The sequence below is a fragment of the Priapulus caudatus genome, unplaced genomic scaffold (genome assembly GCF_000485595.1).
Source record: "Priapulus caudatus unplaced genomic scaffold, Priapulus_caudatus-5.0.1 Scaffold384, whole genome shotgun sequence".
NCBI classification, from domain to species: Eukaryota; Metazoa; Priapulida; class Priapulimorpha; order Priapulimorphida; family Priapulidae; genus Priapulus; species Priapulus caudatus.
This window is the reverse complement of record NW_014577445.1, coordinates 25,562-50,006: the sequence shown is the minus strand read 5'-3', so window position 1 is coordinate 50,006 and position 24,445 is coordinate 25,562. Positions and strand designations below refer to the sequence as shown.

General features: G+C 53.1%; 1 protein-coding gene across 1 annotated transcript; it reads right to left on the bottom strand.

Annotated features, from left to right (window-relative positions):
- Nucleotides 1-2,106: 2,106 nt before the first annotated feature.
- On the bottom strand, nucleotides 2,107-23,873 carry LOC106809780 (dynein beta chain, ciliary-like). Its single transcript, XM_014812984.1, is given in 11 exon segments — nucleotides 2,107-6,790; nucleotides 7,094-7,885; nucleotides 8,610-8,632; nucleotides 9,081-9,207; nucleotides 13,042-13,167; nucleotides 13,169-13,204; nucleotides 14,167-15,186; nucleotides 15,874-17,359; nucleotides 17,606-17,719; nucleotides 18,055-18,233; nucleotides 18,684-23,873. Coding segments are annotated over 11 exon segments (13,227 nt in total). The 3' UTR covers nucleotides 2,107-2,656.
- Nucleotides 23,874-24,445: the final 572 nt, after the last annotated feature.

Genomic DNA, 24,445 nt, shown 5'->3' with positions numbered 1-24,445 from the left:
TGTGCGTGCGTGCGTGCGCGTGCGTGCGTGCGTGCGTGTGCGTGAATTCAGTGCAGCTCTATGTACAGGTTATGAGCTAACTTTTATGAAACTTTGTGCGTTCGTTCGATAGAGGCAGAAGCCTATTACGTATAAATATGTTACCTCATAGTTATGTTTCAGTAACCACATAATAACCATGTTAAGAAATTATTTTACACTTTTGTATAATTTTTTTAATAGGTTGTAAAAACGTTGCGGTTCGTTGTGGTTATCTAATAATTTTTATACGCATTGTAAAATAGTTCTAACTTATTTTAAACTTGTTGTAGCATATGCACGCATCCTTGTCGGTGTGTTTGAATGATTTAATAATACATCGAAGTTCTTGAACGAAATGGACAGTGGTAGGTAATATAGCATAACCCTATCAGTATGTATACTGAATTCGAAGCTCGAATTTTGAATTACACTTCCGTATAAATAGGTTAATGATAGTAGTGTGAACGGGGTACTGACATGTAGGTTTTGCAAAACCAGTGTTAGCTGGTGCATGTGGGTGGGTGATGAGTGATGGGGTTTGTACATTCTCGTGAATTAACTGTCTTGGCAGGTAGAGAGTACATGTACCTGAAAACCTGTACACTCGGTGCACACTGGTAAACTATTTATAATTGTACACGCGTACCTCTCCTTCAAAATCGTGTCCTGTAGAATTAATATGATATTAAAAGCAGCACCACTTCACCTGGTCAGCAGTTAGTCATGTTACAACCTGTGGCGGAGCGAAGGGCTATAGTTCTAGAGCTAGTTAACAGCTAAAACAGTAAAACAGTAGTTAAACAGTAAGTTATGTATAAGTTACTGGTAACAGAGCATGCCTCGTGTGGCTGATGGGATGATGGTAGCCGATATGCACAGTTTCACCACAGACTAACGGATACATTTATAACATACAATTGTATCCGTTAGTCTGTGGTTTCACCACAAATCTGTACGCAAATCTGTAAACGCCACGTACGTAAATCACCACAAATCTGTAAGGTACGCACCGACGGAATTCCTTGTTGTTGCGGCTAGCTCATAAACTGAAGCGACGTTGGTTGTATGTTTGGAGCTAGTCTAGAAAACATGACCCGGCCATTGTGTATTGTATTGTAGACATGAAGTATTGTGGGACATCTCTTCTAGACTAGGGCCGTATGGTTTAGTTTGGTTGGTCGAAATTCAAAGGCTCAGCGGAGATTCGTTGGTTTCAGACAGATGCGTGTGTGTTGTACGCGTGATGGTGGAAATAATTACGTCGACTGTCGTGAGATGAGGTTGGTAATAACAATAAATCAAAATTAATATTTTGCTCATGTATATTTATGTTGTTGTTGTTGTCACTGGTACTTCTAAGCTGTTGTACAAATTTCAACTAGTTCATTGGGTAGGTTGGTTGGTTGGTTGGTAGCTTGGTAACTAGGTAGGTAGATTTGTTCGCTGGTGGGTGGCTAGGTAAGTAGGTGTGGTGGTTGGTAGCTAGGTAGCTAGCCTAGGTAAGTAGATAAGTACATGTATGTGTAGGTAGGTAGGTGGGTACATGTGCATGTAGGTAGGTAGGTAGGTACATGTACATGTAGGTAGATAGGTAGGTAAATAAGTACATGTACATGTAGGTAGGTAGATAAACAGGTACATCTACATGTAGCTAGGTAGGTAGGTAAATAGGTACATGTACATGTAGGTAGGTATAGGTAGGTACATGTACATGTAGGTAGGTAGGTAGGTAGGTACGTGTACATGTAGGTAGGTAGGTAGGTACATGTATATGTAGGTAGGTAAATAGGTACATGTACATCCTGTAGGTTATCGGCTACATGTACATGTTAGGTAGGTAAGTGGTACGAATGTACATGGTAAGTAAGGTAGGTAGCGATAGGTACATGTACATGTAGGTAGGTAGGTAGGTAGGTACGTGTACATGTAGGTACATGTACAAGTCATGTAGGTAGGTAGGTAGGTACATGTATATGTAGGTAGGTAAATAGGTACATGTAAGTAGGTAGATATGTGTACATGATAAAATTTAATTGTGTATCCAGGAAATAAAAATGTTCCCACAAAACGTGCAGAAAAGGCTCATTATCAAGTACGTGCATTTATTTCATCACTAAAAACCGAATGTACAACCAAATAACAACACGGATACATGTTAAAAAACCGAATATTACCTAATATATGGTTTTATAATTATACGTGCCATATAACGAGTTTTCAGATATGTTGTCCGTATTATTTGGCACGAGTAACTTTGGCATAAATGCACTGCTTCACAGACACACACATGGAGGACTATTTATTAGTGAAGCTCTCACATTACCGCATATAAATATATATATATAGATAGATTTATTAGATTTTAATATTGGACTGTTTAACATTTTTATCGACTCTTTCTTTAAGTCCATCATAGAAGTCATAGTAAAACCCACTGTAAAGCTCCATAACCCATCAAATCCCATCAAAACTAGAACGGATAGGAATGAACCTTGTATGAACTCCACTCGCAGCTGCAAACTCACATATGAAACCTCACCTCTTAAACCTCACAGCAGCAACCACACGTGATCCCACACGCCGAATCTCACACATGCACTTCACAACTCACACACCTGTAGCTCACACACCTGTGTTACACCTGCAGCAGCAGGGCCACGCCTGCCAGCACCCATCGCGCAGGCTTCTCCTTAGTCTTCAGGTTGAACGTCCAGATGTATGTGGGTCCGCGCTGACGCGTCTTGTACACGGGACACTCGTACACGTTACGCGAGTCCACCTTGTCCACCGGGATCGCCCGGATGAACATGACGGGCATCGCCGGGAACATCTCCTTGAGGCGGGAGTCGGTGATCATGCCGGACTGCGTGTCCCAGCGAGCGCCCTCCATGAAGAGTCCGTGAACGTAGGAACCCTCGCGGGGCGCGCTCGTGAAGTCCTCCTTGTTCTTCTTGGTGACGTCGCACTGCAGGCACATGCGGTCGAGCGGCCACTCGTTCTTGCGCGCCATCGACTGCATGATGGCGGTGAGGAACGACTGCGGGTTGAAGAAGCCGGCGAGCCACACGGAGACGGGAAGCTGGAAGTCCGTCGTCCAGTTCTCGAGCTCCTTGATGCGCAGCAGCAGGTCGGCGTACCACGCCGCGAGCGTGTGCATCGACGGGTACGCGCGCTTCGTCCACGACGCCGGCACCTGGTCGAAGTAGAGCGAGTTGGAGAGGTCCTCCATGTCGTTGGTGATGGTCAGCTCTCCCTTCAGACCGAGGTCGAGCTCCCGCAGCGAGCGACGCATCTCGGCGGTCAGCGTGTTCATGCGCTCGCACTCCTGGAAGGCGACGACGACGTACGGCGTACGCTCCTCTGCCTTGCTCATGATCTCCGCGAGGTTGAACTCCTCGGGAAGCTTCTCGAGGATCTCGTCCAGCGTCGCCTTGACCTTCTCCTCGCGCGTGACCCCGGCGCCGCCGCCCGCGCCCGAGTCGCGCGGCTGCATCTCGAACAGCGTCTTGAAGAGGTTCTCGCACGTCGTCGTGAGGAAGCCGATCTCAGCGTTCGGGTGCAGGCCGTACAGGTAAGGGCTCTCCGCCGGCAGGTACTCATCTATGTACAGGTGGTAACCCTTGTAGTCGCTGTTTGGAGGCACTGCGAACCCGGGAGCGAGGTACAGCTCTCCCTCCAGCTGGTCAGGGTGCGTGTACTCCTCTAGGTAGGTCTTACACAGCCGGCGGTCCCAGTCGTCCGTGATGTGTCCGCCGTACATGATCTCTCCGAAGAGATATCGCAGGTCCTCCCACGGCACCTTGGGGTTCGCCTCGAGGTAGTTGTAGAGCACGTTGACGCTGATCGTCAGGTCTCCCGTGTTGAACGGGTAAACGCGGTTCCAGCCCTGCGGGCCGAACTTACGCCGCTCGGCGACGACCGCGTGGAAGTAGCAGAGCGAGAAGAGGATGCTCTTGAACTCGGCCTCGCGCGCGCACATCTCCAGCGTGTCCTGCGTGAAGTTGTCGAGAGCCTTGTGCAGGTTTGCGTGCATGCCCGTCGGCGGCTCGTTCGTGATCTTGATCGACGTCTCGAGGATGCCGGACGGGATGATGTGCGCGTCGGGCGTGCCGGCCGGCTCGGCGCTCATGTAGACGCGGAACGACTCGTGGCTTCCCACGCTGTACCTCTCCAGCAGCTTCTCTAGCATCGGCAGCCACTTGGCGACAAGGTGAACGTTCTGCAGGATGACCCAGTGTCCGTCCTTCGCCGCGACCTCCATCGCCTGCTCCGCGACAACCTCCTGACCTTGACCCAGCGAGACGTTGTGGAAGTTCTTGTTGTCGAAGGTGAATCCCAGCTTCTTGCCGAGGGCCTCGACGTCCTTGAGAGGGTCGACGCCGGGAGAGAGGATGAAGAAGACGGGGGTCGCGGGACCCGACTCCTCGTATGACTTAGCGAACTCGACCTGCCTCCCCTCGACGTACTTCGCTCCCATCTTCTCCTCGATGAAGTTTCGCACAGCATAGGTCATGCGGTCGGGCCGCAGGGCGCGCATGATGCACAGCTTCTGTAGCGACGTCTTGTTCTTCCACTCCTGCGGGAACTTCTCCTTCTCCGGACACTCGCTCTCCGCAAACTTCTTCCAGCGTTTCGCCGAGCCCTCGATGTCGCGGTCGAGGTTTCGGAAATCCTCGAGCGCGGACAGGGCCTTGACGCCGCCCCAGCCGTGGTTGGGGAGGAAGTCGACAGGAGAGGTGACGTTCACGACGACGGGGAAGCGCAGGAGGAAGTCGAGTTCGGCGGGAGCGATCTCGCGGTTCATGATGAGCACAAGGAAGGCCATCTGCGCGGTGAAGATGAGCTTGTCGCACTCGAACAGTCCGCGCGTCGTGTAGACGAACACGGAGTAGGTGATGCAGTCGATGAGGTTGACGACGCGTTGGCGGACGTCGTCGCTCGGCTCCGCTCGCTCGATCGCCTTCTGGAAGACGACGCTGAACGCCTTCAGCGAGAACTGATAGATCGGGTTGATCTTGTTCAGGTCGTTGAGGATGAAGTAGAGGAGGGAGGCCTTGGCGGCGGCCGGCCGGTAGAGCTCTCGCGCCGTGTTGATCTCCACCTCTGTCGTCTTCGCCTCGGCTACCTTCCTCTCGATCTCCGCGGCGGTCTTCTTCGTCGTCTCGAGGTTCTCGACTAGCGCCGTGTCGCCGAGGAAGTTTCCCTCGGCGGCGGAGAGCCGGGAGAGCAGCGAATCCTCGAGAGTCTTCAGCACGATCTTGAAGTCGTTCTGCTGCTTGGTGAGGTCCGACTTGAGACGCTCGAGGTCGGGTCTCTCCTTGGAGACGACCTCTGCCAGCAGCTGGTCCTCGAGTCCGTCTCGCGTCACCGTGAAGTTGATGAGGGTCGTCTGCGCCTGCATCTCGGGCTTGTAGTGCGGGTTGGCGAGCTTCGTGTGCAGGATGAGTCGGAAGTTGGCGTTGTACTCGACCTCCTTGTCGCCCATGCGGATCGCGCGACCCTTCTTGATCGTGTTGCGTCCCAGCAGCGGGTCGAGCACGGCGTCGACGCTCTCCCCGATGTTCTCTATGAGCACGACGTCGCCGGAGGACAGCGCCGCCTCGATCACGTCCAGGTATCCGCGCGAACCGAGCCGGATCGTGCGCAGCGCCTCGCCGTACTTCGTCTTGATCCACTTGACGCCCTGCAGCTGCGGGTCGATCATCAGCGGCCATCGCTCGGAGTTTGTGAGGATGGTGGCGTTCTCGGTGGACATGCGGTCGCTGGGCAAGCCCTCGTTGTTCCAGCCGGCGACGTCCGCGTCGTCGGTGAGCATCGACAGCGGGTCGAGGTCGCTCGTGATCGGGATCGGGTTCTTCTGCGCGCGCAGGAACGGCAGCCACATGTCGTTCATCATCTGCAGGCGGTAGCGTCGCGTGAAGCAGCCGACGTAGGAGACGAACGCGGTGACGAGCAGCACGTCTCCCGGCAGCGTCTTCTCCTGCTCGCGGTACTCGGCGACCGACTCCGCCCAGCGCACGTTCTCGGACGCGAGACCGCCGACGAGACGGTTGGCGAGCGAGATGGTGCGGTTCGTCGAGTCGGCTTCCTGCTGGCAGCGAAGCTTCTCCGCGGTCGCACGCTCAAACTGACTCGTCAGGTTCTGCAGCGTCTCCTCCAGCTCCTGCAGCTTCTTCTTGATGCTGGATAGCTTCTCCTGCGCGGCGGCGAGCTCGGCGTTGGCCGTGTTGAGCGCGAGGCGCTTGGGTTCGACGTCGCAGTAGACCGTGTAGAAGCGCACGATGTTGACGACCCACGAGCACAGACCTGCCGCAGCCATCGACTTACCCGACACAAACTCGTACGTGAAGTCGGGGTCGGCGAGGTAGGGAGCGACCGCCTTGAGGCAGCTCTCGTGGATGTTCTCCTTGTCGTAGGTGATGAGAGAGTCGAGGAACTGGTCGACCTTGGCCATCATGACCTTGGCTGCCTTCCAGCTGCGATCCTTGGACACCTTTCCTCCGGGCGCGAGCAGGCACATGACGGCGGCGCCGACGCTGACGACGACCGCCGGGGGAGAACCGAACGACTTCAGCTCTGTGAGGTTGTTCTTGTTGAGTGTGTTTAAGGCTTCCTGCGCGGCGGCGAGAGCGGGCTCGGCCTTAGCGAGGTCTCGCTCACAGTCGCTCGCCTTCTGACCGACCTCCTTTGCTATCACGGCAACCTTCTTCTCCTCCACGTCAGCTATCGCCTTCTCCTTGCTCACCTTCTCCGTCTCTATGGCAACGACCTGGTGGTGGCGGGAGAAGTGGAGTTATTAGGAGCGGTGTGATTAGCTATGTTATGATGACTGTACATAGGAATGCTGTTGTTACATGATGACGGTACAAGAATGTTGTGACAGTGAACAGGAATCACTGATAATTGCTGATAATAGAACTATAATATGATTTACTTTTTAGAGTTGATACAAGTAAAATAAGAATACAGGAAGCCGTGCACGTGTTCGCCCCCTGCTCCGCCCCTCACCTCCTCCCCAAGCCCCCCGTGCATCCCTACCCCGCCCCTCCCCCCGCGTGCGTCCCTCCCTCACCTGTATGAGTTTGTCTGCGTCCTCGTTCTTCTGCTTCAGTTCGACCTCCTGCGCAGCGAGCTTGGCCTTGAGGTCGTCGACCTGCGACGCTGTGTTTCTCAGCTTCTCCAGTCCGCTCTCCAGCCGGTCGATCTTCCCCTGCAGCTCACGATGCTTCTTAGCCAGCAGGTTCTCATACAGCTTGATCTGCTCGAGGAAACTCTTCGGAGTCGTGTAGTTGTAGCGGCGGTCATTCGCGAGGTACACCTTGCTGAGGTTGTTCACCGACGTGTGAACGTACGCCATGAAGGACGAGATCGACTCGCGAACGTCTCCCGAGAGCATCTCGATCTCGCCGACGAAGCGCATGCTGACCGACATCAGCGCCTCCTGTGGCCACTCGTGGAACCAGTTGATGGCAGTGGAGTTGACGATGGCGGGGAACTTGCGCGCGCGCACGCGCAGCGTCACGCCGACCGGAGAGAAGCAGAGCACGACCTTGAGCATGCGCCGCACGCGGTCGATGAAGAATCGCCAGCAGTTGTCGCGCGTGTCCATGATGCCGGCGGCCTTGACCTCGTTACGGATGCCGCTGATGACGTTCTCGAGGTCGTCGTCGGGGAGGAGGTCGGCGATCTCTCCCGACGCGAGCAGGTCGTTGATGAGAACGAGGTACTTCTCGCTGGCGACCTGAGCGTCGGTCATCAGGAACATGATGCCGATGTTCTTGAGGCCGGCCTTGATGTAGAGCGCGGCGATGTCGGCCTTCAGGTCGACGATGCTGTAACCTTTACGCAGCGTGATCTGGAACACCTACAACACACGCACGCACGCGCACGCACGCGTGCAGGGGTCACTCACCGATACTGTTAATTATATAGTTATAATATATATCAGGGTTCTCCAAGCTTTTTCATTATAGCATGGCGGGTGCTGCCTTTACGGTCCTAGTTGCAAATCGCCGAAAGCGGTTGCGCTAGGGGTCCGGGGCCTATATATATAGAATGCGGTGCAATTTAAAGCGCGGGGGTCGACGATAACCTGGCGGGCCGCCAGGCTATAATGGCCTTGAGAAACCCTGTATTTTATATAAGTATATATAATTATAAACTATTATATATATATATATATATTAATGACTGAGAAAAACAAAAAACAGTTTTTAAATTCATTATTGATATCATACTAACATAAATAAAATAATACCCACCGTAATACACACCCCGCGCACGCATTATATATATAATATATATATATATAAGATATAATATATATATGAATATATTAATGCATGGTTGCATTTTATAGGCCTGATGAAGACAGATAATTCCCGAAATCGTTGCGAATGCAAAATTTTAAAACATCAACCCATTCTTATAACGCCACCTACCTCGAGTCCGCTATGTAGGCTGCTAGCGCGCTAAGACTCGCCCCCGCACGCCCCCGCGTGCGATGTCACCTACCTCCAGTCCGCTGGATGGTAGGCTGCTAGCGCCTAGACTCTGCCCCCACGCCCCCGCGTGTCGTGTCAGCCTACCTCTATTCCGCTGATGTAGGCTGCTAAAGGTACGCGCTAGACTTGCCCCCCCCCCGCCGCCGTGCGTGTCACCTCGTAGCCCTGTCCCTGATGTAGCTGCAGCGCGCTACGACTCTGCCCCCACCCCCACGCGCGTGTCACCCTAACACTCTAGCCGCGATGTAGGGATGCAGCGCGCTAAGCTCTCCCCCCACCTCCTCGCGTTCCAACCTACTCTAGCCGCTGATTAGGCTGCTAGCGCGCTAGACCTGCATCCCCCCCCCCCGCGCGTGTCACCTACCTCTAGTCCCTGATGTAGCTGCTAGGCGGCCTAAGACCCCGCTGCCGCTGCCTCCGACCCGACGAGGAGAGCGTGCCGGCGCGCCGACTCGAGGAATGCGCTTGATGCGACACACTCGCATGGCGTCCTACAAACAGCACCTGAGGTTCATCGGCAGCGTCAGCTCGTTGTTAAGCCGTCCAACGCCTTACGATGAGCGTGCGACTCAGCGCGCCTCCAACTCAGCTCAACGCCAGCGCCGTACTTGGGCTCCGCCGATGCCGCCCGCGAAGTGACAGTAGAGGCAGCCGGCTCGCTGGAGAGCACCTCGGTCAACGCCTGCCGAGGAAAAGCGAGAAACGGCGTGGTGACCGTGAGACGAAGCGAGAGAGCGCGTGGTGACGTTGAAGGCGAGAGAGAGAGAGATGAACGAGAAGAGAGAGAGAGAGAGAGTGAGCAAACGAGAGGAGAGACAGAGAGAGGAGAGAGAGACAGGAGAGAGAGAGAAGAGAGAGTGAGAGGAGGAGGAGAGAGAGAGAGAGAGAGAGAGAGAGAGAGAGAGGGAGAGAGAGAGAGAGTGAAGAGGGAGGGAGATAGAGAGACGTGTCCGTGAGAGAGAGAGAGAGAGAGAGAGAGAGAGGACAGAAGAGAGAGAGAGAGAAAGAGAGAGAGAGAGAGAGAGAGAGAGAGACTGGTGACGTCGAGAGACGAGAGAGAAGAGAGAGACTAGAGAGAGAGAAGAGAGGAGGGGGAGAGAGAGAGAGAGAGAGAGAGAGAGAGAGAGAGAGAGAGAGAGAGAGAGAGTAGAGGGGGGGGGAAGAGAGAGAGAGTAGAGAGAGAAGAGAGAGAGAGAGAGAGCGAGGAAGAGAGACGAGAGAGAGAGACGAGAGAGAGAGAGAGAGAGAGAGACGGTGATTGAGAGAGAGAAAGAGCAGAGACGACGCTGAGGTGAAGAGAGAGAGAGAGAGCACGGCTGATGTGCAGAGAAAGAGAGAGAGACGAGGCAGATAATCTGTGGAGAGAAGAAGAGAGTGCGCATGATGATTGTGAGAGAGAAGAGAGAGAGACGTATGTACGAGAAGAGAGAGAGAGACCGGGGATGGTGAGAGGAGAGAGAGAGAGAGAACGGGTGATTTGTGAGAGCACCGTAGCTCACAGTATGAGATCATTAACACAGGGGAGTGGCGTCTGCTTCGCATAATGCTGGAAGAATCGAGATAGTTAACGCCGTCGCTAACGAAGTGACGGGGAGAGGTTGTGCGATTATCAGAACTCGCGTTGCGGTATGCTGGAAGCTATTATAAAATAAGGGAGTTCGTACCTAAGATGAAAAAACATCTGAAAATGAAGGATGAGTTAGCTGCAAACGGACTGCTGTCAATGGTTCATACAGCCAAAGACGAAAATCGTTTCAAGGAACTTTTCAAGGACATTTTAATCGGAAATTCAGGGACATTTTTATTGCATTTATCGAAATATTATACAGAACAAAAACATACCAGATAATTTAATATATAGATCCCATTCTTAATCACTGTCATCTCCTAAAACTTACCTGGATCACATATAATAAACCCTTCTACAACCATAGCCTTGATTTTCTGATTTACTGACTGTAATTGGAATCCATCATTAACCAGCGCTGCCTAAGCTTTTTATCAGGTGCCGACCGGGCACTGAGTATGAAATCAGGTGGCCAAATGGATTTCAGTGTGCCGCGGTTGCTACATTTATTAAATAATTATTTGATATCCTAACTAGGGTAATAGTGTTTTGGCAAATAATCTCATAACATAACTAGATACGACAAACAAACAAAAAAGAACAAAACGCCACTGAGTTCAATAAGTTCCAAATATAAAAGCTTCAAATCCCTGCTGCCAGTAATCTTAAAAGTAGCAGAACTCATGATCAATTAAGAGTCAAATGAAACTGTCTTCAATATCAATGTCCAAGTGGAACTGTCATCTGAACTCTGATGAATCAAGAATCAAATTTTCTGACATGGGGTCAGACCCATCAGAGTCGCTCAGCCTCTGGTCTCTTTGCACTCCCTACACCGCCCCCCCCCTCCCGCCGCTCACCACCCCTCGTCTCTACAGTTGTATGCCATCCTACACCCCTCCCCATACACGCTCCTGTCTTACAGTGTATCATCGCCTACACCCTCCCCCCGACGTGCGTACATCCCTACTCTGTCTCTACAGTGATCACCCTACACCCCTACCTCCCTACACGCCTCTCTGTCTCTAGCAGTTATCACACATACCCTTCCCCCTACAGCCGCTCCTCTCTCTACAGATCACCCTACACCACTCATCGTCCCTACAGTGTATCATCCCTACACCGCCCTCCACCCTACACCCTCCCTGCTCTACATGAGCATCCCTACACCCCTCCCCCTACATCCTCTATCTCTACAGTGATCACTCCGCTACACCCCTCCACCATAACACCCCTCCTGTCGCTACAACGTGTACAATCCTACACCCTCCCCCTACCCCTCCTGTCTCTACAGTTAATACATCCTACACCCCTGCGCCTGTCTCTAGCATGTAACTCATCCGCTACAGAACCCCTCCCCCTTACACCCTAACTGTTTCTACAGGACATTCCTACACCTCCCCCTACACCCTCCTGTCTCTACAGTGTATCATCCCTACAACCACTCCCCCTACACCCTCTCTGTCTCCTACAGTGTCATCCTACACCCCTCCGCCCCACAACCTTCCTGTCTCTACATGTAATCCTCCGTACACCCCTCCCTGTCTCTAACAGTGTATCATCCCTACACCCCCCTCCCTACACGCCTCTCCTTCTGCTACATGTACATCCCTACACCCCTGAGCCTCCCCCCTACAATATCCATTCCTGCCTATACGTGAATCATCCCTGTGAGACACCCGATCGAGGATCCCTCCCATACACGAACTCCCCTGTCTCTACAGGTATACATCGCCTACAGCCCCTCCCCCCTACAACCCCTACCCTGTCTCTAACAGTGTATCATGCCTACACCCCTGCCCATAATACCATCCCTGTCCTACAGGTATCAATCCCTACACCCCTCCGCCCCTACACCCCTCGTCTCTACAGTGTATCACCTACCACCCCTCCCCCCTAACACCCTCACTAGTCGCTACAGTGTAGTCACCCTACAAACCACCTCTCTATTCCATAACTCTGGTATTACTCACTCGCCTCAACTCGTAGGAGAAAGAATTGCGCAACGAACACACACAGCGATGGTAGCGAATGATGGCAGGGCACGACTGTTATGATTTAGCCAAGTAAAGCATTGTTTCTGAGTTGCGATTCACATCTCCAAATCTGCTTCCAGAACACACACCTAGCACACAAACGCGCGCGGCGGGCGCGGGCACACAGCACCAACGCAACGTGCACCGCAAAACACGCATACGCACACAGGGTTTTTTTTTTTCATCTACGCTACATCGTACATCGATCTAGTACTCAGGCAATTTCAGCAGAGTCGTCCCAATGCGCAATCATCGTGTAAGTGTCGCAAGATCTCTCGCTGTGAGATGATCATGGATGTCCGGAGCGATAGCCTAGCGCTCCTGCGAACGAACCCGTCGCGTAACCACGGCCTATTTTTATTGGGGCCAAGGCTGAGCCACCAACCAACCCGACCAGTTTCAGGTTGGCCCGGACGCGTTTCAGGTGCCATGGCCCACGCCACCGTTAAAGTCACGCCTGATTTAACTTGTCTAATCGTGTCTAATACTTTTTAAGCTCATTAAAACCAATTTTATTGAGGTTTGCCATTAGCGAGGAACAAAATTCAAACAATTCAAGGATAATTCATGAAATTCAGAGACTTTTCAAGCACAAAATCAAACATTTACCAAATTCAAGTACTTTTCAAGACTACCTCCAAATCAAGACTTCAAGGACTTGCGAAAACCAATGTTCTTAGCCTATTTCTATTATCACGCGCGTAAATGAACGACATATGCAATGATACCTGTACGGACGCACGATTCATTTTGCTCTACAAGCGTAACAGTAACATACCTCAAAGAAATCCGAGAACCAACTTTTTGTCCTTAAATATATTTACGGACAGTAATCCCGGTACGAGCCCCTCCCCCATCCGCCACGCTCGCCTTCGTTCTCCTCCCGCGCACAACCCCTCCCCCAGGCAAGTACCTCGAAGAACTTGGATGCTATCTCGAGCTGCTGCTTCTGGAAGTTGCTCATGTCCGAGTCGTCGATGAGCTTGTCGCCGTACACACGCTGAGACTCGAGTGCATCCACAGCCGCACTAGTTACAGGACGTCTTCACACAGTCCGGCGTCGAGAACAACATGCCCTGCAACGCAGCGATGCATCAACGAAGAGGTAAGACGATGTTACAATAGATAAACTATTCATATACGAGTACCGAAGTGATGACGTCACGGTGGCATGACAACGACCTGCTGCTACACAATCATCATCTCTGGAACATTAACTGCGTGTCGTTTTTGTACCACGATTGTAAACGCATCATTCTGAGAGCATTATTGCAGCTTTTTATAGATCCAAAAGGATTGCGACAGTGAAAAAGCAAACGGGAAAAAAAAAATTGGTTTTTCGATTTGCTTTTAAATTCATATAAATATGTAAGATCGCTTGCTATCGGATGCTCTTACCTGCTGCCTGCACGCACTACCTCGTGTTTACACGCTAGACAACTTCAACGCAGGCTACCACTATGGAGCCAGTGCTTGTGCTAAACCAGCCCGACGTTGTCTTGCCACGTTAAGTCACAAACTTCTGTACTTCATGATAATTCACGAGTGGGTATAGAACTTCGCATAACAACAGATACTCATATGACGACGATCAGGTAAGACAGCATAAATAGCGGCTAGAGCAAACACTACGTGGAACGAGGAAATCAAAACCAGGAAATAAGGAAAAAGGTGTTTCGTTTTCAGAGAAAAAGAGGACTCTGAAATCAGAGGCGCTCTGCATTGATTTAAGGGCCGTATCTTTTTGAAACGTCGTGGGAAAGTTATGCTTCTGATATTAGAAGAGGAGTTCGTCCTTCATAAGATGTTTCTCTCTATCAACGTGGACACGAGAACAGTGACAGTGATAATTAAACTAATTTTATGAACCCTCGAGTGAAATCACGAATATTCCACACATTTCTATATATGGCCTCCTTCTTGGATCATCACTGGCAAGTTACATTTTCAGACATTTGGGGTGGTTAGCACGTACCCCTCGAAAGATAAACGACAAGACGCTACGACAACGAAGACGATGACAACGACAACGACGTACCTGGAATATGTTTGACAGATCCCTCAGGTTGAAGATGTAGTGGAACTTGATGGCTGTCGGCAGGAACACCTGGCTGACCTTCTGGTGCAGCGCGAGCGCAGCGTTGACGAGGGTTGAGCCAATCTTCTGCACTGCCGCGGGGAAGCTCTGGTAGGACATGTGCTGCGTGAGGATGCTGTTATAGACGGTGTGCAGCGCGTCCACGCCCGGGAAGCTGACAGCGAACACGCAGAAGTGCCGCTGCAGCCGCGGGTTGATCGTGAAGCTGCCGGCCGTCGGGTTCATGCAGGCGACGTACTGACAGTTGTGGATCTCCTTCAGACTGAGCTTCGTGCGGTCGTACCAGTGGCTGTAGTCGAGGTGCTGTCGGATGAGCGTGTGCGGCTGCACGGTGCCGTACGCGTCCACCTCCGGCATGTTCATGTCGTCGATGAAGTAGACGAGGCGCTTGGTGCCCGGCGGACCGTAGTTCCTCCCGGCCTTCTTCTCGAGCGGTTTCTCGAGCACGCGCTGCAGCATCTCCGACGTCGTGTAGAAGTTGAACGGCACGTTGGCGACCATGTAGTCGTCGCCGACGTCAAGCAGCTTGTCGCCGATGAGCACGGTCTTGCCCGTGCCGGCGGGTCCGACCAGCATGACCGGGCGCCGCTTCTCAGCGAGCAGATCGAGAAAGAAGCGGATGCGCGTCGTCTCCGCCGTGTGCACCAGCGCCGCCTGCAGGGGAACGTCCGGGTCGAGCTCAAACTTCGGAACCTTCTCGGTCCACGGAGCGAACTTCTTCGTCTCGGGGTCGATGTAGTAATCGAAGACGGTGCCCTGACTCGGGAACTTCACCGTCTTGAAGTCGCTCGTCCACCATTTGGAGAATTCGACGCGGTAGTCGACGAGTTGATCCTGGAACATGCTGCCGCCGAACGCCCAGACGCAGGCGAAGGTGAAGTACAGTTCATAGACGTCCTTACTCGAGTCTGCCGGTGTGTTCTCAGGTGTTAGCAGTACGTCTAGCAGGTAACAGAGCATCTGTAACGTGAGACTGCAGCAGAGATCGTAGGATAGGTGTTTACATGAGCGAACCATTCATTCTACGGTACATTCAATTCTGGGATATCACACATACCTATACCTATATATATAATATACGTGTGTGTTACCTATATGTGAGAAACCTCGTTGATGTATATTATATATATGTACACACGTGTGCATTACCTGTATACCTGTATGTGGGAGACCTCGGCGATGTATGTAATATAATATATATTATATATATATACACAGGTGTACATTACCTGTATGTGAGAGAACCTCGGCGATGTATGTATATATATATATATTACATACAATCACGAGGCGTCCCACATACACGCCCTCCCTCCTCCTCTCCATCCCCCCTGCCGCCTCGCTTAATGCACACCTGCTATATACATATGTATGTATATATAATTAGATCATGTATATATATATATATATAATATATATATATATACAGCGTGTGCATTGCTGTATGTGAAAGACCTCGCGATGTAGTATATATAATGATATATATATATATATATATACTATATGATACTATATATATATATATATATATATATATACATACAGGTGTGCATTACCTGTATGTGAGAGACCTCGGCGATGTATGTATATATATATATATATATATATATATATATATATATATATATACATACAGGTGTGCATTACCTGTATGTGAGAGACCTCGGCGATGGGTGTGATCTTCTTGAAGCGAGTGCGCATCGTCTCGAGACACGTCGGCACATACTTATCAAACAGTATCATCAGGTTGGCCTTCTCTGAGTGCACGTCTCGCGTCTCTATCCAGCTGGCTACGTACGGGTTCCAGCCGAGGTCAGCAGGGTTGATGTAGAGGATGCCGGCGCGAGACACCGTCGCAGGCGTCGCCGTCCTCAGGTTGCTGATCTCGAAGATGAGTCGCATGTGCGGCGTGAGAGCGATACGCTCGTTACTGGCCAGCGTCAGCACCTTGTTGTCGTCCATGACCGTGTTGAGCGACTCGATCCACATCGGGTCGATGTCTCCGTCTAGCAGGATCCACTTTGGTCCGTCGTGCGCGATGCCGGCCTGGTCGCGCATGATGACGGAGAACAGTCCGTCCTTCCACTCGCGCGTCGATGGGTTGATGATGCCAAACAGCTCGTCGTTGGTGACGGTCTTCGGGTTGAGGTCGGTGACGACGGGGCGCAGACGCTGGTTCTGGTAGGTCTTGAAGAGCGTCTTCCACACCTGCGTCTTGCCCGTGCCGGCGATGCCGATGACGAACACGGAGTGTCGCACCTGCAGCAGCTCCTGCAGCTGGATGACCTTGAGGATGAAGCCCTCCTCGGGCTGCAGCTTCAGGTCGATCGTCGACTGCTTCACCATCTTCTCGAGCTCGGCGTCGCGCTTGCGCGGGACGTCGAGCGCGGGGAACAGGTCGCCGATGAGACCCATGAAGATGGGCACGTCGTCGGTGACGATCTTGGGAATGTTGAAGTCTCGGAGCGCGCGCATCAGCACCTGGTCCTCCGGCCGACCCTTATCGCTGCGCTTCAGCGAGCCGGCGACCACGAGCACGGACTTGATGGCGCGCAGCCCCCAGTCGTAGTGCTCCTGCTTAGACAGCAGCTCCTTACAGAGCGTGTAGAGCGTGATGAACTTACGCGCGAGAAGACGCGCCTCCACGAAACCCTCCGCCACCAACATGATCTCAGAGATCAACTCAAAGTCGGGAACAACCATCGCGCAGGGTCGGAACAACGCCTTGAGGTTCTCGGGTAGTTCCGTGCGTCCGGCGTAACCCGGGTTCATCGTGATGAACACACCGACGGTAGGGATCAGCGAGATGTCCTCGCCGAGGAAGTCGAATCTCTGCTTGCGGTCTCGTATCGCGTCCTGTACGCACTTCACCTGCACGGCAACGACGGACAACACCTCTACAGAGATGCGGTTGAACTCGTCGAAGCACCCCCACGCCCCCGTCTGCGCGAGGCCCTTGTAGATGTTACCGCACGACTTGTAGTCCATCTGCTCGGAGCAGTTGAACACGTAGACCATGATGCCGAGCGCGCGACCTAGGTCCTTCGTCGTCTCCGTCTTCCCCGTGCCCGCCGGCCCAGCGGGGGCGCCACCCATGATCAAGTGCAGCGACTGTGTCAGCGTGATGTAACACCTATATAGATAAACGCGAACGTACCGATATAAGCACGTGAAATAACTACGTGTCATGATAGATAAATAGATAACAAATAAATAGTTAATAGATATGATAGATTAGTAGACAGATAACGTAACCTACTTCCACTGTTCACTGTTTCATCCACACTCTGTGCTATGCTATACTGCCGCTCGTGTAGAATCAAGCAGCGTATTTCTAGGGAGATGGTTTGTTTGCGGTAGATGTTGTGTGGAGGCATACCTGTCGGTGAGAGGTGTGATAACGAGTCTCGGGGTGTTGCCCAGGTATTCGTGTGAGTAACGGAACTGTGCGTCGCATATGTTAGCAAAGCAATCCTTATCCTTCTCATCCCACCTGTCAACACATCCATAATACATCCATACATATACAGTCAATGAAATGTAAATAGATCAGGAAAATTGCAATAACTTACTACACGTAGAATCTTTAATGCCAATCATATTCAATTGCTAATTATTTTTTCTAATTGTATAATATTTCCCCCCTAATTTTTCCACTTTTTAAAACATGCTTTCAGTAATTTGCTCTCGGAAACAGTTTTCAAATTGAATTTGAGCAAAGTTGACATTTATTGCCATGTATATTTGACATTTATTGACAGCTTTTCGCACTTCATCTATCTATCTACAGACATGCATGCATGGTGGGGTGACGGATGTGTGACGTGCCTGTGTCTGAGCTGTGACTGCCAGAGGAAGGCACCGGCCATCTCCACCTTCTGCTGGATGAGCTTAGCAACAACATCTCGCGCGTGAACGTCGATCGTACATATGGTCATGATCTTCTGCCGGTCACCCTTCGTTAGTTCACCGATCAACAGGTTGATGAGCGTCACCAGCTGTTGTACCTGCACATTAACAAAACGGACTTCCTTCAGATATAACGCGCGTGTAAGTATCGAGGTAATACATACATTTAAGAGAGCATAGCAACTTTTAAAATTTATTTTGTTACATCAGAAAAAAATTTGTCCACATAATTCAAGTGACAATATAGTGAAAATGTATGCATTCTTAGTATTAGTATCAGTATAAATAGTATTATTATTGGCATTAGCATTAGCATTAGTAGTATTAGTATATATATTATTTTTTAGTAATCATAGATTATTAATATCAGCATCAGTATCAGCAACAGCAGCAGCATCATCGTCATCATCATCAGCATAAGTATTAATAATGCCATTCCTGTGTACATGTAGTTTATTCCATGTTACTATTGATGTATATAATATATATATATATTATATAATATTATATATATATATATATATATATATATGTGTGTGGGTGTTCACCTGTTTCTTGTAGTAATCCTTCAGTGCGTTCTCGTAGCCTTCCTCCAGCCGACCGAACGCGATGCCCACCTCCGTCGTCCACCAGATCTGTGTGCCGCACAGCGCCACCTGTGCCATGTAGTCGAACAGCCATTGCTCGCGAGGTTTCTCCTCGTACGTGACGACGCCGTCTGCCATGTAGTGACGCACGGTCGAGCACATGGCTCGCATGAGACGGTTCAGCCACGCCTCGACCTGACCCGTGCACTCACACGGCCGATCAAAATCCACGTACTCGTCCTCCTTGCTGTACATCCCGAGCGCGGTCTTCGTCAAGTTGCCGTCCTCGTCCTCGAGGAACTTCAGCCTCGCCATGCTGTCAAACAGCTTGCTCAGGTGCTTAGCTACCAGCTCAGGCTGGTTGCCGTTAGAGAGAATGTCGAGCAGGTCCGCAGACGACACAAAGTAGAATCGCGGGAACGCGAGGCGCTTTGTCTCGAGGTACTCGGCGAGGGCCTTCTCACACAGCGTCAGCTGGCTCTGAAGAACCTCGAGCTTCTCGAACAGTCCGTCGCGGTTCGTTCCGGCGACGACGTTCGTCGTGTTCTCCATCGCGCACAGAAGTTCCTTGAACTCGGCGTCGACGCTGTCGAAGCGTTTCGAATCCTCTGGAAGCTGGCAGCGGATGTCCTCGGATCCGATGAAGATGCTCTCCAGGTGAGACCAGGTACGCTGAACCTCGAACCAGATGCTGATCACCTGGTCGGCCATGGACAGCTTCTTCTGCCAGCCGGAGACTTCCTCGAGGAAGTGTCCGATGTACTTACTCGTCATGAGGTTCTGTAGCTGCACCTGGTTGTCTTCGAGTGTCTCGATGAGCTCCTCGCTGGAGCGCAGCAGCTTACACTTGGTGCGCGCGTGTAGCTCGTGCTCAAACTCCATGCTCGCCCACGTCACGTCCAGCTCCTTGAGCGTCTTCTCCATCGCCATCTCCTTGACGGACTTGTCGACGATGCCGAGAACCTCGTCCTCAAAGTTGTGCAGGTTTAGCGCGAGAAGGTCGGACAGATTCGTCGTGTCGCTCATCACAAACTTCACCTTCGCCGCGTGCATCAGCTCCTGCCAGTGCCGCTCGCGGATCGCCGGGTTCTGCAGCTCGCCGACCGCGCGCAGCGACGTCAGCATGTTCTTGACGGTGTCCTCGAGCCCGCCGTACGCGTCCCACGCGCGGCACTCCTTGTCCAGCCCGCGGATGTCCTTCGCAAACTTCTTGCAGTCCATCTCCATCTGTTCGACGTCGATGTCAGCCCACAGCGTCGTCTTCCAGTCGTCGATGCTGCTGCGTACGATCATGGCGTAGTCCCAGAGCAGCTTGAGCAGCAGCAGCTCCCGCCGGCACTGCTTCAGCTGCTTGAACTCAGGCAGGTTGACCTCGAAGAGACTCGCCGACTCTGCGAGCGCGGCCATCTCTCCCTCCATCGCCGTGATCTCAGCGTGCGCGCGGTCGAGCCGCGGGTACGTGTCGCCGCAGTCGTAGCGGAAGATCGCGTTCACGCGGTATTTCTCGCGGAACTCGTGCTGCCGCACGTCGAAGTTTGCGCTCTTGCGTCGCAAGATGGCGACCTCGTTAGCCTGCAGCGGCGCCATATGCTGCTTGATGGTGACGGCGATCTTCTTCGTGTTGTTCCACTGTTCGGGGAGTTCGTGCAGCTGCGAGTGAACGTCGTCGGACAGTTCCTGGTTGTAGGAACTGAGCAGTTCGATGGTGTGTTTGAGCGGTTCGAACATCTCGTCGGTGGTGGCGCTGCGGTCGCGCACGCGCATCAGGTGACCCATGACGTCGACCATGCCCGCGTAGTCGCCCTCCTCGACGTGTAGCGTCAGCCCGGCGTTAGCAACGCGGATGAACTCCTGCAGGCCCGTGAGACTCTGCGTGACGTGGTCGACAAGGTGCTGCTTGAACATGAGGCTCCAGCGCTTGATGACGTTCAGCAGGGCCTGCTTGAACGGACGGATGTCGACGCGGAACCAGCCGTCGAACACCGCCGTGTTGTCGATGCCTTCCACCTCCGTGTAGATGGCCTCGTACGAGTCGATCTGCTCCTTGAAGTGCGACAGCTGTGGAGGGTTCTCCGGTACGCCCTCCTCGCCGGCGTTCTCCAGCTCCTCGGGCGTGATGACGTGTCCATAGAGGAGGAACTGGCGCATGAACTCTGCGCGATCCTCCACCCACAGGTACGAGTAGTTGTCGAACGAGTTTCGGAAGTCGATGGCCTTGCCTACGGCTGCCTGCACGCGATCGATCACCTCCTGTCTCATGTCTGATAACTCCTCCATGTCCTCCAGCTCCATCTGGTAGTTGTCGTGGCCGAGGTGGCGAGCGACGCGCGCGATGTAGGAAGCCATCGCGAACACGTCGCGCAGCAGGTCGTCGATGATCGCGTAGAGGCTGTGTTCGCGCCCGTACACCAGCGACGGAGAGAAGACGAGTTCGGGAGCCTGCAGCTCCAGCTGCGCCTCAAACAGCGGCGTCAGCGGCTGCTCGTGGTCGGTGTTGTCCAGCAGGTAACTCATGCTGCAGTGAATCGCACCGAAGAATCCGTCGGTGATGACCTCGTCGACGTGTTCCACGTATCGCTGCCAGTCCTGCGACGCGGTGTCGGCGCGGTACAGCGCGGCGTTCTCCGCTAGCAGCGCGTTGATGCGCTCCCCGGCCGCCGCGACGTCAGCGTTACGCCGCCGCGCCCGCTCCTGCCGGTCCTCGAGGCTCAGCAGCGAATCGCGCTTCTTCTCCTTCTTCTCGAACAGCGGCTGCCGGCACCACGTCGCCATGACGGCGTGCACGCACACCACGTTGTCCTTGGCCTGCTGCAGCCGCGACTCGAGGCCGCGCACCTGCGCCTGCACGTCCTGGATGTAGTCCCACAGGTTGGCACTGTTCCAGTTCAGCTCGCCCTCCGCCTGCTGCAGCAGCTGGTCGATGGCTTCTAGCTCGCTCAGCACCAGCTGGAACTCTACCGGCAGCGTCGTCTCGCGGATCTTGTTGTACCAGCCGACGGTCAGGTTCAGGTTGGCGACGTACTGGTAGAGCTCGCCGTTTCGCTTGTAGAGCGTCGCCGCTCCCTCGGGGATGTCCGTCCGCTTCATCGCCTCGAGGTACTTGACCTCGCGCAGCACGGCGACCAGCTGAGGGTCAAAGTTCACGGCGACGAGGCGGGTGTCGGCGTTGCGCGTCACGAGCGGCTGCTGCAGGTTGAACTCCGCCTTGTCGCCGACGGCTCCCGCCCACTCGCTGTACACCCGCGTCTCGTACGCGGCGAGCAGGGCCAGCATCTCGTCGCACTTGTGGTAGACGAGTCGTCCGGCCTGGCTCGCCGCCACCGCGTGCTCGAGAGCGCGGAAGCTAGCGACGGGCGCCGTGATTCGCTCGCGCAGCTCCGACGCCCACTTGAGGGCGCCGGCGACCGGCGGCATGTTCTTGTTGATGGGCGCCCGACCTTTCTTGGCGAGACTCATGTGTTCGTCGTAGATGAGCTTCGCCGTGTCGAGGTCTTCGTCGATCGTCCGCATCAGCAGCTGGTACTTCGCCTCGAACTCCTCCTTGATGATTGGCCGGTCGAGCAGCGTGCCGAAACAAGTGAGCATCTTGAAGACGCCCTCGGTGCCGGTGCAGTCGTCGTATCCCTGGCAGATGATGGATCCGAGGCGGCGGTCGAGGTCGTAGATGTGGTTCATGAAGACGGAGTAGTCGTCGATGAACTCCCGGCAGAGCGGGTCGAGAGCGTCGTACGTGCGCAGCGCGAAGCCGGCGTAGTGGCCCTGAAACTCCTCGAAGATGCAGACGACCTGCGCGCCGAGACTGCGACCCTTGATGCCGCCCATCTCCACCTTCTCTAGCTTCATGAACTCCTGCGCCGTCTCGAAGAGGATGCGGATCGTCTGCAGTCGCTCGGTGAACTTGTCCATGCGCGTGAAGACGAGCGCGGGAGCAAACTCCCACGTCTTCGCCGGCCGATCGTCGCCGAAGTAGGTCGCGATGGCGGCCTTGTGTTCGTCGTACGTCGCGCGGAACGCGGCGAATATCGTGAGGCACGTCGTCACCTTCTGCAAGCTCTCGTCGATCTCGCCCTTGAAGATCTCAGCGGGATCGAGGTACGCGCGCGCCTGCGCGATGAGCAGGTTGCATATCTCCTGCAGCAGCACGACGACGCGTCCCGGCGTGCAGTAGTAGCGCGAGCGACTCCACACGAGACAGATGACGTGCATCATCGGACGCAGCAGCGGCACGACGTCGGCAAAGTCCGCCTGCTCGAGGTCGTCAAAGTGTCTCGCGAGCGGCGTCAGGTAGAGACTGACGTCCTGCGCCTCGGCTAGCGCGCCGACGACGTCGCGGAACATGCTCCGGAACGACGGGAAGTAACTGCTCTGCATCGTGTTGAGCAGCTCGGCCATCTTGCGCACCTTGGGCGTGCGCAGCTGCTCGTAGATGCACTGCAGGTTCTTACACTTGGCCTTCCAGAACTCGACCTCGACGTGCGGACCTGGGTCGAGACCCTCGAGCAGCGGCTGAGACGAGTCGCGCTTGAGCACGTCTCGTATCTGGTGCGTCCAGTCGATGACGACCGTCTCGATGGCGTGTATGAGCCCGCGGTCGTAGATCTCGCCGCTCGTCTTGGCGACGTGCACGGCCTTGTCTACGCGGTCGGTGCCGACGGGCAGCGGCAGCAGCGTCTTGCCGCGCACCTGCCCCGACACGACAAACACGCGGTTCTTGAGGCTGTGTATGTGTCTGAGCACGTCCTGCGAGACGACCTGAGGCCAGCACTTCTGGTTGAAGTCGTTACGAAGCAGCGGGACGAGGATTTCCTCGACGAGCGACGAGAATTGTTCGAGCGGGAGGTGCGAGAGGTCGCCGACGAACAGCGAACTCTTCACCTTGTCTTTGGATATCGGTTCCTTCTGACTCTTCTTTATGAAGTAAACGGCCTTCGTCTTCTGGCCGCTGGGAAATGCGTACGTCGCGGCGAGCGCGCCGGTCGAGTTTGCGCTTATCACGAGCTGTCTGTAGTCGCATTTCTCGAAGAAGTCTGTGAGTAGCTGCTTGGTTTCCTCTACGCTGACCAGCTTCTGCCATTTGTCCGCCTTTAACTTGAGGGTTCTCTCGACGTACTCCCGCAGGAAGATCAACCTCGAGTCTTCCACCTCACCCATCCTGAAAAAGTTCACGAAGATTAAAACAATCATTGCGAAAATTTTGCTCAGAAAAAATAAATATAGCTGAATATAGTCTCACCTGACAGCGAAAATATCACTGATTACACCAACATTCAAAACACCAATATTTTATGCAGTTATAGCATAGAAAAATTGATTTGACCACATCATACCAGCAGCAAATTTTTTCGAGTCAAGACTTTCAAAAATCACAAATGGCATCTCAAACAAGCGAAGGTCAAAGGTCAATGGGGCACAGGCTGATTTTAGACATTTTCTGTGGACATGGTCTGACGGAGTGATGGAAAACTTTTTTGTTTCAGTGGTGACCTATCATTTTTATGGCTTATTGAAATGAAATCGCTTTCCCACTGACGTGCAAAGAGTAAGTGTCTGATAACCTTTTGACCCTCAGAGGAGGGTTAACATAGATTTGTTGACTGTTAACAATGGAGTGAACTGCTTTTCTATTAGAGCTCCTCTCCCCCACCCTCCCCCTTCCCCCTCCCCCACCTTTTTCCCCACCCCCTCACCCCACCCTCCATCTGCGATAGTGGGCGTGTCCTAAA